General features: G+C 51.8%; 2 protein-coding genes across 2 annotated transcripts; one reads left to right on the top strand and one right to left on the bottom strand.

Annotated features, from left to right (window-relative positions):
- Positions 1-709: 709 nt before the first annotated feature.
- Positions 710-8,651, top strand: RACGAP1 (Rac GTPase activating protein 1). Its single transcript, XM_021545204.2, has 17 exons — positions 710-768; positions 2,182-2,270; positions 2,751-2,953; positions 3,290-3,426; positions 3,628-3,697; positions 3,911-3,964; positions 4,669-4,746; positions 4,845-4,962; positions 5,120-5,250; positions 5,682-5,846; positions 6,226-6,321; positions 6,515-6,713; positions 6,970-7,075; positions 7,327-7,459; positions 7,542-7,677; positions 7,911-8,019; positions 8,308-8,651. The coding sequence occupies exons 2-17, from the start codon at positions 2,186-2,188 to the stop codon at positions 8,381-8,383; spliced, it is 1,896 nt and encodes a 631-aa protein (XP_021400879.1). The 5' UTR covers positions 710-768; positions 2,182-2,185; the 3' UTR covers positions 8,384-8,651.
- Positions 8,652-10,650: 1,999 nt separating this feature from the next.
- LOC110478529 (antiviral innate immune response effector IFIT1-like) lies at positions 10,651-12,810 on the bottom strand. The gene is made up of 2 exons (XM_021545205.1): positions 12,788-12,810; positions 10,651-11,962 (listed from the first exon to the last, which is right to left on the bottom strand). Exons 1-2 carry the CDS (start codon positions 12,808-12,810, stop codon positions 10,651-10,653), a joined length of 1,335 nt encoding a protein of 444 aa, XP_021400880.1.
- Positions 12,811-13,031: the final 221 nt, after the last annotated feature.

Genomic DNA, 13,031 nt, shown 5'->3' with positions numbered 1-13,031 from the left:
AGCACGTTGTTATTTTATGATTATGTGAATTCCCTTTGTGTAATTGTTGGGTTTGGGTTTTATCTGTTTGCATATTAAACGCCTGCACAGGGAAGAGTCATACGTGGCTTGAAATGGGTTTTGCCTTTGGCGCAAGTTGCCGGCTGTTACTCAAATCAAAGTTTGGAGACGAGGAGCAGGCAAAGCATTGTATTTCTCAAGTGACAGCACCCCATAAACAGCCTCACGGTGAATTTCAACGTTCTCCCGCTGCACCCAGCCCCTTGCCCTGACCCTTTGCAGAACCAGCACGGGGCGCTCAGGCCCACACGAGCCCTGCGCCCGTGGCTTTGCTGGAAATAACAACCCGGTTTGGCCTGAGAAGGGCTTTTCCTGCCCCGAACAGCCCCTCTGGAGCGGTGGGCACGGAGCAGGCCCAGGCCTGAGGGTCCCGGGCCCTCCCGGCGTCCCCGTTGCTAAGCAACGAGCGCTGGCACCATCCGCCATCACAAAATATGGCACCTGGGCGGCTTCAGCGCGCGGGCAGCCGCGCCCCGCCGGGCAGGCAGACCGCGCCCTCAGCAGACATGGCACCGGGCTGGCTTCAAGGAGCCCACTGAGCGCAGCCAACGAGAGGCAGGGGGAGGGGACGGGGGGAGCCGGGGCGCGCGGCGATTGGCTGGCGGCGCGGATTCAAACCGGAGCGCGGGGCCGTTGGGGCTGCGCGCGCCGCTGGGGCCGGAGCCGCGGCCCGGGCGCCGGAGCCTGAGGGGAGCCTGAGGGGCTCGGGTGAGTGCGGGGACCGGCTGGGAGGAACCGGGGGCTCGGGGGAGCCTGAGGGGCTCGGGTGAGTGCGGGGACCGGCTGGGAGGAACCGGGGGCTCGGGGGAGCCTGAGGGGCTCGGGTGAGTGCGGGGACCGGCTGGGAGGAACCGGGGGCTCGGGGGAGCCTGAGGGACTCGGGTGAGTGCGGGGACCGGCTGGGAGGAACCGGGGGCTCGGGGGAGCCTGAGGGGCTCGGGTGAGTGCGGGGACCGGCTCGGAGGAACCGGGGGCTCGGGGGAGCCTGAGGGGCTCGGGTGAGTGCGGGGACCGGCTCGGAGGAACCGGGGCTGAGGGGACTGCGGGGCATCCTGAAGGCTGAGGGGGGCCCTGGGGGGAAGGATCCCGGGCCCGCCCAGGCCCTTCCATCCCGGCGCTGTCGCAGCCCCGGCCGCCCGGCTCGGAGGGCGCTGTACGGGCCGGGCTGCTCCCGTCCCTGCGGCCTCGGGGGTCGCGGTGATGGTGGTGATGGTGATGCTGGTGATGATGGTGATGCTGGTGCTGGTAATTGAGGCACCGAGCTGGGCGTGCCCCGCGCTGTGCGTTCGCACGACGGGGGCAGAGCTTTTCCTCTCGCCTCGTATTGCACCTATTAAAGTATCGAGGTGTTGATGCCCCTGTGAAGTCTGTACCTGTGGAACAGGTACCCCAAAGCCTTCTGTGCTGGCAGGTTTATGTGCCCTGCACCTCTCCCAAGCCTTCCAGCACTCGCTCATTTCCCAGCCCCTGGTGCCCTGCCTGCTCCTCTCTCATTTGTGAAATCATTTCTGTCTTGCTGAGCTGGAGACTTTCCCCTTCGCTGCCTCTGTTTATGCCGTTGTTGCTGCTGTTTGGGAGAAATGTGCTGACTGGTTGAATTTTAACAGCTATTTGCAGGAGGAGCTGTAAGTTAAAATGCAGCTAAATATAAAACTGTATTAAAATTCCCCGGAATGTTGCTCCTATTTTTATCTTACAAAGTGCTGAAAACTTGCAGGTTTTTAGTGGCCTAGATAGTACCAAGTTATTTGTGGGCAGGGCATGGGCTGTGTTCTGTAACCTTTCTGAAGGGAAGGACTTGGGATCCCTCATCTTGCCTTGGGTTGTGAGTGTCTCTGCTGTGCCGCGGGACAGTGGAAGCACTAAGGTGGGCAGATCTGCCTCTCTCCAAGGCTCTGTTATCCATAAACCGTGGAGGGCTGTAGATTTTCATTCCCAATGAGAAAAAGTAGATGCATATATCTCCATAAAACATGAATTTTGTTTGTGCAGCTTCTCAAACCCGCCTGAAAGCATTACAACCAGTAACTCTGAGGCTGGTTCTCTTTCCTTTGGGCTGGTTTCTGCTCGGAGGTGGGAGGGAAGGGTTGAGCTGCTTGTTCAGCTGTGTTTTTTTGGCAGGAGGATGGAGATTGCCATGGTGAACCTGCGGGGTCTGTACGAGCATCTCACGCGCCAGGCCGAGCTTCTGAGCGAAGGAAACGAATGCCGTGAGTTTTGTCCCTGAAGAATCTGCTGAAGATGCTAAAACCAGACTGATCTGGGCTCTTCCTTTGTGGAGAAACATCAAGTCCCAGCTGAATTTCCATGCAGGGTCACGTTCTGCTTGTAGCAAACTGGCTTTGTCCTGTGTTCCAGCTCTTCTGGGTGGTGCTGAAAGGAAGAAAAAAATGAGAAATGGAAGAGCTCATGGCCATCTCTTGTGTGGCTGGCTTCTCCATGCCTCAGTTGGGAGCAGGAGGAAGAATGTCTTCCTGGAAAAGCCAGTTGGGGATTGGAGGGGTCTGCCCAGGGAGGTTTGGACACATCCCTGGAGGTGTCCAAGGAATGGCTGGACGTGGTGCTGTGGGCTGGGTGACAAGGTGGGGATTGGGTCTTTTCCAACCTCAGGAATCCAGGGATTCTTTGTGAAGCTGCTGTTAGCTGCTCCTCTGCTTGCCCAGCTAAGGCTTCATGTGCTTTCTCCTCAGAGTTTATTCAGTTAGCCAAGAACTTTGAGGAGAACCGGAGGAAATGGCAGAAAATAGAGGAGGAGCTCAGCAGGTGCAAAGATCGCCTCATGAAGACAGAAGCTGAACGCAGTGCCCTGGACGTGAAACTGAAACATGCCCGCAATCAGGTGGACGTGGAGATCAAAAGGAGGCAAAAAGCTGAAATGGACTGTGAGAAGCTGGTGAGTAATTCCTGTGTTACCCCTCAGCTCTTGAGAGTGTGGAGACAAGGCGATTAAACTGCACTGATCAGTGGCAAATAAGGACTGGCACCCATGGGGAGGAAAGGAAAACTAAAAAGCAAGGAATTGGCTCGGCTCCTCGGAGCAGCCTGCTGCTTTGATCTGGGAAAGGAGACTGGCTGCTGATGGAACCTAGCTGCCATTACCTGTCTGCAGCCATTAGCAGTCCATTGACACAAGTTCTGAGAGCTTATCTCGGCTATCTCAAGCGCTGGGTCGGGTCTTACAGTAATTAAACACGGTGTATCCAGCTGCTGATATTATCTTTGTTTGAAGGAGAGGCAAATCCAGCTGATTCGGGAGCTGCTCATGTGTGATGCCTCCGGCAGCATCCAGCTCAGCGAGGAGCAGAAGTCTGTCCTCGCCTTCCTGAACAGGCCACAGGCTTCAGTGGGAAGTGCAGGCAACAAAAGGTAGGGAAACAGCATTTCATCTGAAGTGTCAGGCATCAATCCAGCTGTCGGCCCCTGTGACACATCCTGCACCCATGTCAGCAGTTTCCCTTTTTGTTCCACTTTAAAATACGGCTCTTCTGAGTCAGTGGGATTGTTCTGGAACCGTGACTGACTGAAAGCCAAACTGATACAAGCTTCTTCTAATTTGTGTTTTTTTAGGCTGTCTACAATAGATGAATCTGGCTCAATTCTGTCAGACATCAGCTTTGACAAGAGCGATGACTCACTGGTAATGTAACTCCATTTCTCAAGTTCTCCTCCCCTGTAAAGCCCGAGGGGAGGGGGTTGATCTCCAGAGACCCTTTGTGTTTAGATTACTGGGATATTAACCTGGCTGAGCTGATTTGCATTTCCGAGCCTGCTGTTGGCTAAAGTTTGATGAAAGCCCTGGCCAGGGGCTGTGTGGTATTTACCATTAACCAATGCTGTGTCTTTCCCCCAGGACTGGGATTCTTCGGTGGTGAAAGCTGTCAGGCTGAAGAGGCGAGAGAAGCGGGTATTGTTCAATTGTTCCTGTCACATAGTTTCCATTGTTCCCCCTGGCTGCCACAATGCCACCATCTGTCACCTCACAGCCACCTGTAGTGACCTCTGAGCCACTGAAAACAGACCTTGTGCTCCTACTGTGGGGGTTTAGATTGAAATTTAGGTCTGAAGTCATTTGTTTACTGAAAATAAGTGGAGTTTAGTATATCCTGTGCTGTTACAGTCTGGGGTTTGCAAGAAAACACTCGGAGATTATTAACAGCTCCCAGATTAGGGGAAAATGGTGTAGGAAGCTACATTTTTCTATTTTGTAAAGGAGCTTGTGCTCATTCTGCTTTAATCTGCAGAAGATACAGGTGAGAAAGAGCATGAAACCATCACCTAGTGGAGCTGGGAAGAGTCTGGGACTTGCTTAATTGCTGGTTTTTTTTGTGTGTAGTTCATGGGTTTGTTGGGGCTTTTTTGTCCTCCTTCCTTAGGTCCAGTTTCTTTTTTTTCTGATCTGAATGATGAAGCTGGCTAGGAAAATTATTTGAAAGAGTTTCACTAATTCTTCTGGCACCTCCAAGGTTGCCATGAAGCAGTACCCCTGAAGGACTTGTCAGCACACACCACAGATGCATGAAGTGTTCAGTCCTTCTAGCCATCCTGGGCCAGTGTAATGCCAAGTGAACAGCATTCCTGCTTTGAGAAAAGAATGTGCTCTCTTTTCAGCGCTCTTCCAGGCAGTTTGCTGAAGGCCCCCCAGCTCCTCAGAAGAAATCCAGATCTATCAGCAACACAGCAGACCAGGTATGGTGGTCACAGCTGGCTTCGTGTACACCTGGTCACAGTTCCTGCCTCTTTCCGGGGCCACAGCAGTTCTGTCACTGGTGTATTTGTCATTCCAGGCTAATGAATCCATAGTAGCAAAGACCACTGTGATGGTCCCCAACGATGGTGGCCCAATTGAAGCCATTTCTACCATCCAGACAATGCCTTACCCTCGGAGGAGCCGGAGGAAGAGTGGTAGGTGTAACATCCCTGTCCTGTCCTGACACATCTACACAGGTTATCCTGAAATGTTTGTTATTCCTGCCAGGACCTGGGAACTGCTTCTAATTTATGATGCTCATGTGTCTGGGGGCAGAGGGTGATTCCAGCCTCTTCCTCTTGTGTCTTCCAGGTCCTCTGCAGCCCTGGAACAGTGAGTCCAGCATAGGCAGTAAGCAGCTGGAGTCCAAGCTGGACACTGATGGCTCCAGCACCCCACAGCACAACGGGGGAGTGAGACTGCACGACTTTGTTTCAAAAACGGTGGGTCTACAGCAGGAGGAGCTTAGAAAAGCATCTCCTTCCTTCTTGAAATGTGTATGATAAGAGGCTGCCAGCTGTATCAAAGGAGGTTTAGGTTGGATATTGGAAAAAGTTTCTTCTCCCAGAGTGGAGGTTGTGCACTGAACAGGCCCAACAGGGAACAGGCACAGCCCCAGGGCTGCCAGAGCTCCAGGAGAGTTTGGACAACGCTCCCAGGGATGCACAGGGGTGGGATTGTTGGGGTGTCTATGCATGGCCAGGAGCTGCACTGGATGACCTCTGTGCCTCTCTTCCAATTCAGGCTATTCCATGATTCTGTGATTAGTCTCAGGTCAACATGACCAGTACCAGTTACCTGCATGTTACCCAGTTTAGTGCAGTGTAGGAACTCAGGAGGAATTAATCTCTCTCTGTGTTCTCTGGATCTCCAGGTTATCAAGCCAGAATCGTGTGTTCCTTGTGGGAAGAGAGTCAAGTTTGGGAAGATCTCTCTGAAGTGCAGAGACTGCCGGGTGGTGGCTCACCCCGAGTGCCGGGAGCGCTGCCCCCTGCCCTGCATCCCCACGCTGACGGGCACTCCAGTCCGCATTGGGGAGGTGGGTCTGTGCCCCGGGCTTGGGGCTGGCTACCAGAGGGGCCACCCCGGCTTGGGACTTGCTCAGCTCCAAGAATGCCTTCCCAGCGAAGCTCCTGTTGCTCAGAGCTGCATAATGACATGCAAATGAGCTTGCTAATGCATCGTTGCACAAGCAGGGAGGGGGTGTTAGGGGTGTAATGGTAGGAGGGCGTTGAGTGGGGAAGGTGGCAGCTCTGGGCAGCGTTGTGCTGATGGATGTGATGTTTCTTCATCAGTCCTTAGAAGAGCACAATTCTTGTTTTGAGGCCATAGATCTTGCTGTGAATTCCTGAGGGAGTATTTTCCATGTATTGGTGACTGAATCCATCTTTTTTTTTACTGTCCCTTCTGCCTTTTAGGGCACCTTGATGGATTTTGTCCCTTCTACTCCTCCAATGATCCCTTCCATCATTGTGCACTGTGTTAATGAGATTGAGCAACGAGGGCTGCATGAGGTAAGAAGAAAATGAGGTGTGAAACAGTATTAATGAAATGGGTCGTGGTGTTAGGGAAGCAAATTGTTAACCCAAATATCCCTTATTTATGGTGTGCATTGTGCTGCTTAGTGGGTGACTCGGTGTGGGGAGAAGGTGAGGATGGAAGAAAACCAATTGACCTCCTCCTCTGAGCCAAGCTTTGTGCCAACAGACAGGTATTTACCGCATCTCTGGCTGTGACAAGACTGTGAGGGAACTGAAGGAGAAGTTTCTCAGAGCAAAGAACATTCCTTTGCTCAGTAAAGTGGATGATATCCACGCCATCTGCAGCCTTCTCAAGGACTTCCTGCGCAGCCTGAAAGAGCCCCTTCTCACCTTCCGGTTAAACAAGACTTTCATGGAAGCTGCAGGTGAGGAACTGCTGCGTGACATCTCCAGCTCTTTCCTGAGGCTCAGTGGTTGTGGTTTTGCTGTCAAGGGAACCAGCAGGCCTTGGTGCTCTGTGGAGCCCTTGTGCCTGAGTCCTAGTTGGGCAGGATACAAGATTATTAGCACACTTGAGAAGTTTCTGGCCTCTTTATATCTCAGGGTAGCTGTGACAATGAGGGGAAAATTGTAGCTTCTGGGAGCACTTTCTTAGGTCTAAATATTATTTTTTCCTGCTAGAAATCCCGGATGAGGATAACAGCATCGCTGCTATGTACCAAGCAGTTGGAGAACTTCCTCAGGCCAATAGAGACACCTTGGCTTTCCTCATGGTCCACCTGCAGAGGTACATTCTGATGGACAGGGGGTGTGGGACCAGGTGATCTCAAAGGTCCCTCCTAACCCAAACCATTCTGTGATCTGAAAGGGGAAGGTTACCTCACTGGTGCTTTTTTTCTAATTGGGTCTGGTTACTGCTTGTGAGCATGAAGTCTTCATACTGGAACCAACTGAGAGGCTAAGTTTGTGTGGGACAGGGGACTTGTATCACGAGTGAAGGGGGGAAGCTACATTCTTTCTTAATTTCTTTTGATGCAGGGTGGCTCAGAGCCCGGACACTAAAATGGACATCTCCAATTTGGCCAAAGTCTTTGGCCCTACAATAGTCGCCCACGCGGTACCAGATCCTGACCCCATGACCCTCCTGCAAGACACAAAGCGACAGCCCAAGGTAGGACAAACCTTGATTTTCTCTCTTCCAGTCCAAACCATTCCACAATTCTGTGATCAGTGGCTCACAGGTGTCTCTGTAGGTTGTGGAGCGACTCCTGCTGCTGCCCATGGACTACTGGAGCCAGCTGATGATGGTGGAGCAGGAGAACATTGACCCAGCACATGTGATTGAGAACACCAACGCCTATTCCACTCCACGGACACCTGAGGTGCAAGGTAATCCTGCCTTCTGCTCTGTTACTAAAAACAACAACCCTCAACCCAAGCAGCCTGTGAGGCTCTGGGAGCCAGCCGTTCCTCGATTCATGGGGGCAGAGGAGAAAGCAAAGTGTGCCAAGAAATGCCAGATTTGTCTAGTGCTTTTCACAGATGCCAGGGAATGCCTGATGTTCCCTGTACAGCAAAGAAAACTTCAGCTGTCCCCACACTGTGCTGCTCTCTTTTGGCAGTGAGCATCCTGGGGCCTCTTACCACCCCGGAGCATCAGCTCTCCAAGACGCCCTCGTCCAGCTCCCTGTCCCAGAGGGTCCGCTCCACCTTCAGCAAGACCACCCCCAAGTAAGTGCTGAGTGCCAGGGGGTGTTGTCATGTTGTGTTTGGAATGACTGCAGGTGGTTTTGGGTGCTTTAGGAGAACTGAGACTTTTGAGGGCAGCCTGCACTTACTACTCAGTGAACCCTCCCTTAATCTGTGCTGTGGGAGCAGCAGATTTGGGTAACAAACATCCTCTGGTGTAGGGAGAGGAACATTGCTTGGGAGGTGGGTGAATGTTCCCTGGAAAAGGGAGAGTTGGATCTTCTGTGTCCAGAATTCCAAACTGATATTCTTGTGTTTATCTTGAATTAGATTTGGGAGCAAAAGCAAGTCAACAACCCAGCTTGGGCATCAGGGTAACTTCTTTGCCTCTCCTATGCTGAAGTGAAGACCTGGGAGCTGGTCTTGTCCTGGCATTTGCACACCAATACTCACCAGTAGAAGAAATACAGGCTGTCTCCGTGGCCCCTGGTAGCTTATATGAAATAATGTTTTGCCTTTTATCTTTCAGCTTAACTGAGACTTTTAATGGAATTTTATAGTGCAATTTATTTTTATTATCTAATGCTGTGCTGAATGTAATATTGGTGAAGACAGTAACAAGCAGGATTTGTTCAGTGTTAATCATTAAACTCTAGAGAATTGGCATTTTCACTAACATCTGCTTTTCTCCCTGTGTGAAGTAGAGCAGTCACAAAATGAGGGTTAGTTGGTTTTTAGGACTCTGTAGAATGTTCTTGGCACAGCAGTGTCTGAGCTTTGTCAGAATCCAGGCTTTCCATCAGCACAGTCTGTCCTACCTGGCCGGTGGTGCAGCTGCAATCCTGAGGATGGCAGTGTTGGACTGGGTTGGTGGGCAAAGTCTCTTCAAGGAACTGCCTGAGGGACTGTGGCTCCTCTGAAGGAACATTTCCTGGTCCTGTGTTTGCAAGGGGTGAATTCCCTAGAGGAGGGTGTAGATGCAAAACCAAAGGATTTCCTGGCTAGCCCAAAGGAATTAGTGCTGCTTGTGCTGGTGAGGGGAGGGAGGGTGGTTCAGTGGGGGTGGGAGTCCTACTTTTCCATGTCAGGACCTGGGACCTTGCCCAGTGCTGTGTGAAGACACCTGTGCAACACAAACAAATCTATCAAGTGGCTGTTTTTATTGAGCTTTGGAAAAATGTCCTGACTGTGCAACAGTTAAGTAAATTCTGATGTTTTACACAACCCATGGGTTTGTGTTCTCGTTGTGGTTTTAACTCGTGTATTTTCACCCAGGCATGTGTGGCCTCACTGGAGCCTGAGGGGCTGCTCTCTGAGGAGCTCCTGCCCCAAGGACTGATCCCAGCCAACTTTGCTGCTGGGGGCAGGATGCTGCCCTGGCCTGTGGCTCCTGGGTCCAGGGGACAAAGGAGGATGACAGGTTTGATCCCCACTGTGTTGGGAGGTGAAATAGCCTAGGGTGGGTGTGCTTGCCTGGGGTGTTTCTCTTTCCCCTTGATTGTGAGGTCTGGGGGGTGAAGTGTTTGCAGGGGGATATTTCTGGGTGTTTCAGACACACCAGGTGTACATGAGAGAGGTACTAAGGTGTGTTCTCCTTACCCAAATTCTGGTTTTGGGCACACTTGGTCCTTTCTTGGAGCATCTTTTCCCAGACTAGGTCCTTACCTGTTCCTCACTGGAGCAGATGTGTGGTCACTGTTGGTGGGACCTGCTGAGGGACATCTGCCCTGGTCCCTGAGGCACTGCTCTGTGGGGACAGGTAGGTTTGGGGACATCTGGGGAAGCCACTCCCACTTGGGTACTGCTGGGCACAAAGGTGATCCTGGCAGTGCTTGAGATGGGGGGTGCCCACCTGTGCCTGCAGGTAAGGACACAAATTCCAAGTGGGAAGGGTCTGGGGGGTGGAGAGTGAGGAGAGGGTAGATCTTTTTTGTTCCATGCTCTGGATGCTTCAGGCTGCAAGAAGACCACCAGCAAGGAGAAATCACACAGAGAAATATTTATTAATCAAAGATTTTTAAAAGCCTCAGTGTGGCTGCAGAAACAGGGATGAAAATGTCATTCCTGGTGGGAACCAGTACAAGAAAGCTCCTGGTTTATGTCCAGGCAGGGACAGGCATGCGTGTGCTTCTGAGGATTAATGCAGATAAAATCACCCCTGTGGGCTCCTTAATCAGCATCATTTAATGCATTTGGACAGGCCAGTGACCATCTGTGTCCTGTACAGGACTTCACCTTCATCATGGCTCCTCACTGATCTTGTGGAAGAATTCACCTGGTTCATTGCAAATGGTAGAATTCTTATAATTAACAAGTTGATTTCTCACATTTCCCTAATTGGCATTCAGTTCTGATCAATGGCAGCTCCAAGGGAGAGACACAAGTCCACAGCTGCAGAAGATTGTGCTCAGACCCTGTAAGACAAATTCTTCACTCTTGTTTTCATTCCCTCTGGGAGAAGCAGGACACAGCATCGTGTGTAAGGCTTGGGCATTTGAGTTACCCACGAGTGGGCCTAGATTTGACAGCCGAGCAATGGGACAGTGTGAGGAGCTGACCGAACCACCAGGTCCACGTGAGGGATGGGCCTGCTCTGCAGGGCCAGCCAGTCCTTTTGGCCTTCAAGCCTTGGGAAAAGTCATGCCCTACTCTCTGTGGGCTGATCCTCATCATCTAAACCGAGTGCAGCAGGTTCCTTGGGCAGTGCCGGTCGGCCTCTTGGAAGAAGTGGTAGATGGCGCTGGCAGCCTGGGTGTTACCCTTGCTCTTGTAGATGCCAGCCATCTTCACCAGCCTGCGCCCACAGTCCTGCCTGTGGTCTGTCTGCAGGGGAATGTTGTAACATTCCATGAACTTGGCTTTTGCCTTCTCCAGGGATCTCTCTCGGTAGAGGAAGTACTTTCCCCAGGAGCGACTCAGGGCTTGACGGCATCTGAGGCTCAGGGTGTTGATTTTCCTCTCCAGTTCCATGTAGATCTCTTTTTCCTTTGCTGGGTTTTCTGCACCAATGAACTCTGCCAACTGAAGCTTGGCAAGTGTAAGGTCAAGGTCTGGATGTGTCTTCACAATTTTCTGGAGGTCCTTGATGGCTTTACGCCGTATCTTATCCTTGTCTTCCTCCTTTGCTTTAACCCACTGTTGCTTGTAGCAGTTGGCCAGGGCCTGGTAGAGAAGATGGTAACCTGGCTCCTGCTGCAGGGCTCGCTGGATGATCTCAAGCGCTCGCTCTGTCGACCGTGGCATCCAGAAAAAAGCTGATAGTTTGAGGACCTCTGGGTCAGAGCTTTTCTCTGCACATTCTTTGGCCAAGCCAATTGACCTTTCTCCATCTACTTGTTCAAGTAGCCTGGCCAAATATATTTTGGCTTTGTAGTTATCTGGCTGCTCATTGACAATTCTTTCCAACTGGATTCTGACTTCTCTTTCAGTATCAGGTTGCCAGGAGGAATTCCAGGAGGAATAAAGAGCCATTGCAAGCCCAGTACGGAAAGATCTGTTCTGTGGTTCAAGCATCAAGGCCATGTTGAAGCACTCTCTTGCCCGTTCCCCGTTTCGGGCTCTGATAGCCAGGAGGGACCAGCCCTTCTGGGCCTGGATGTGCGGGATCAGCCGCACATCCCAAGGAGTTGGGCAGAGCTGCTGAACTCGTTCCAGGCAGGTTTCAGCCTCCTGGTAGGAGCCCTGAAGGTAATGAACCCAAGCATAATTCCCATAGATGACCAAAGAGCCAGCAGTAGATGCCAGCTGCTCCTCTTCCTTGTGTCCCTCAGCAGCTCTGAGGCTCTGCAGAGCTTCCTTGCTCTGGTTATTCAGTTGGTGCAGGTATGCCTGGAGCCCCAGGAGGGCCAGCTGGTTCTGGTGGGCTGTATGCTTGATCTCAACATCCAGCTTCTGCAGGAGATGCTGAGGACTGTGAGATTCAACACCCAACATCCAGGTGAAGTGACACTGAAGGGCATCCAGCTTCTCCTTCAGCTGCTTCTTGCTACAAAGAGGACACTGAGTTATTGAAGGGTGGACACTGGGATGCCCACCCTGAGCAGGAAGAGAGGAAGGGAGGTGGAGGAGAGACTTTCTCCAGTTGCTCAACACATCCCTTGCACTTGGGCTACTAAAGAACCTGCAAATGGTTGTTCCAATCGGCCCATTTCTCAGGGAGCTCTCTTTGAGCCTTGGAGAACAGAGAGCCAGGAATGGGGTCACCAGTGCTCCCTCACCTAAGGCAAAGGCCCTGGCACGGGTTGTAAAAAGGGACAGTAGAGCCAGCCCCACCCACACAGTGAAAACTTCTTCGCCTTCTATGGGGTTGTGTCTTCAGCTGAAGGGTGAAGAAACAGTTCAGAAAAGAGCCTCCAACAAGGTAAGGAAGATGTTAGACTGGTGTGTCTCTTCTGAGAGGAAAGGCTGAGAGAGCTTACTGCTCAGCCTAGAGAAGAGCAGGCTCAGAAGCACCTTGGAGCTGTAGAAATACTTGAAGGGAGAGTACAAAAAAGTGCCAGGCTTTTTTAGTGGTGCCCAGTGCCAGGGCAAGAACACAAACAAGCCCAGGAAGCTCCATCTGGACATCAGGAAACTTAACTGTGAGAAGAAGAAAAGCATTGCACATTTTTCCTGGATAGGTTGTGCAGTCTGCACCCTCAGAGAGACTCCAGAGCTGTCTGGATGCAGCACCTTGGACAAGGTGACTTTCAGAGGCTCTTTCCAGCCTTAACCGTGGTGAGGTTCTGAGCCAGGATGCTGTGCTGAGCCTTGTGCCCCCCACACGCTGAGGTTGTGGGAGCTATGACAAGAAGGAATGCTGTGCACTCACCTCAGTTTTGCTGCAGGCAACATTTCACTGTTGAGGAATGATGGCTTGGCTGCACCTTTTCCACACAGCAACAGATCCTGGGCAGGACAGTCTGTAAGCTAGGGACTGAGCCTTAAATAGGAAAGTTCTCTCCTGGGTGGAGTGACATGAAACCACTTATCTAGGATGAAACGAAACTGGGGGAGTTTAAACCAAAAATGAAAGTGTCCTCTTCCTATCTGGAGTTACCACCTGCCCTTCATAA

The sequence above is a fragment of the Lonchura striata genome, chromosome 27, assembly GCF_046129695.1.
Source record: "Lonchura striata isolate bLonStr1 chromosome 27, bLonStr1.mat, whole genome shotgun sequence".
Taxonomy (NCBI): Eukaryota; Metazoa; Chordata; class Aves; order Passeriformes; family Estrildidae; genus Lonchura; species Lonchura striata.
This window is presented reverse-complemented; position numbering and strand designations above follow the sequence as displayed.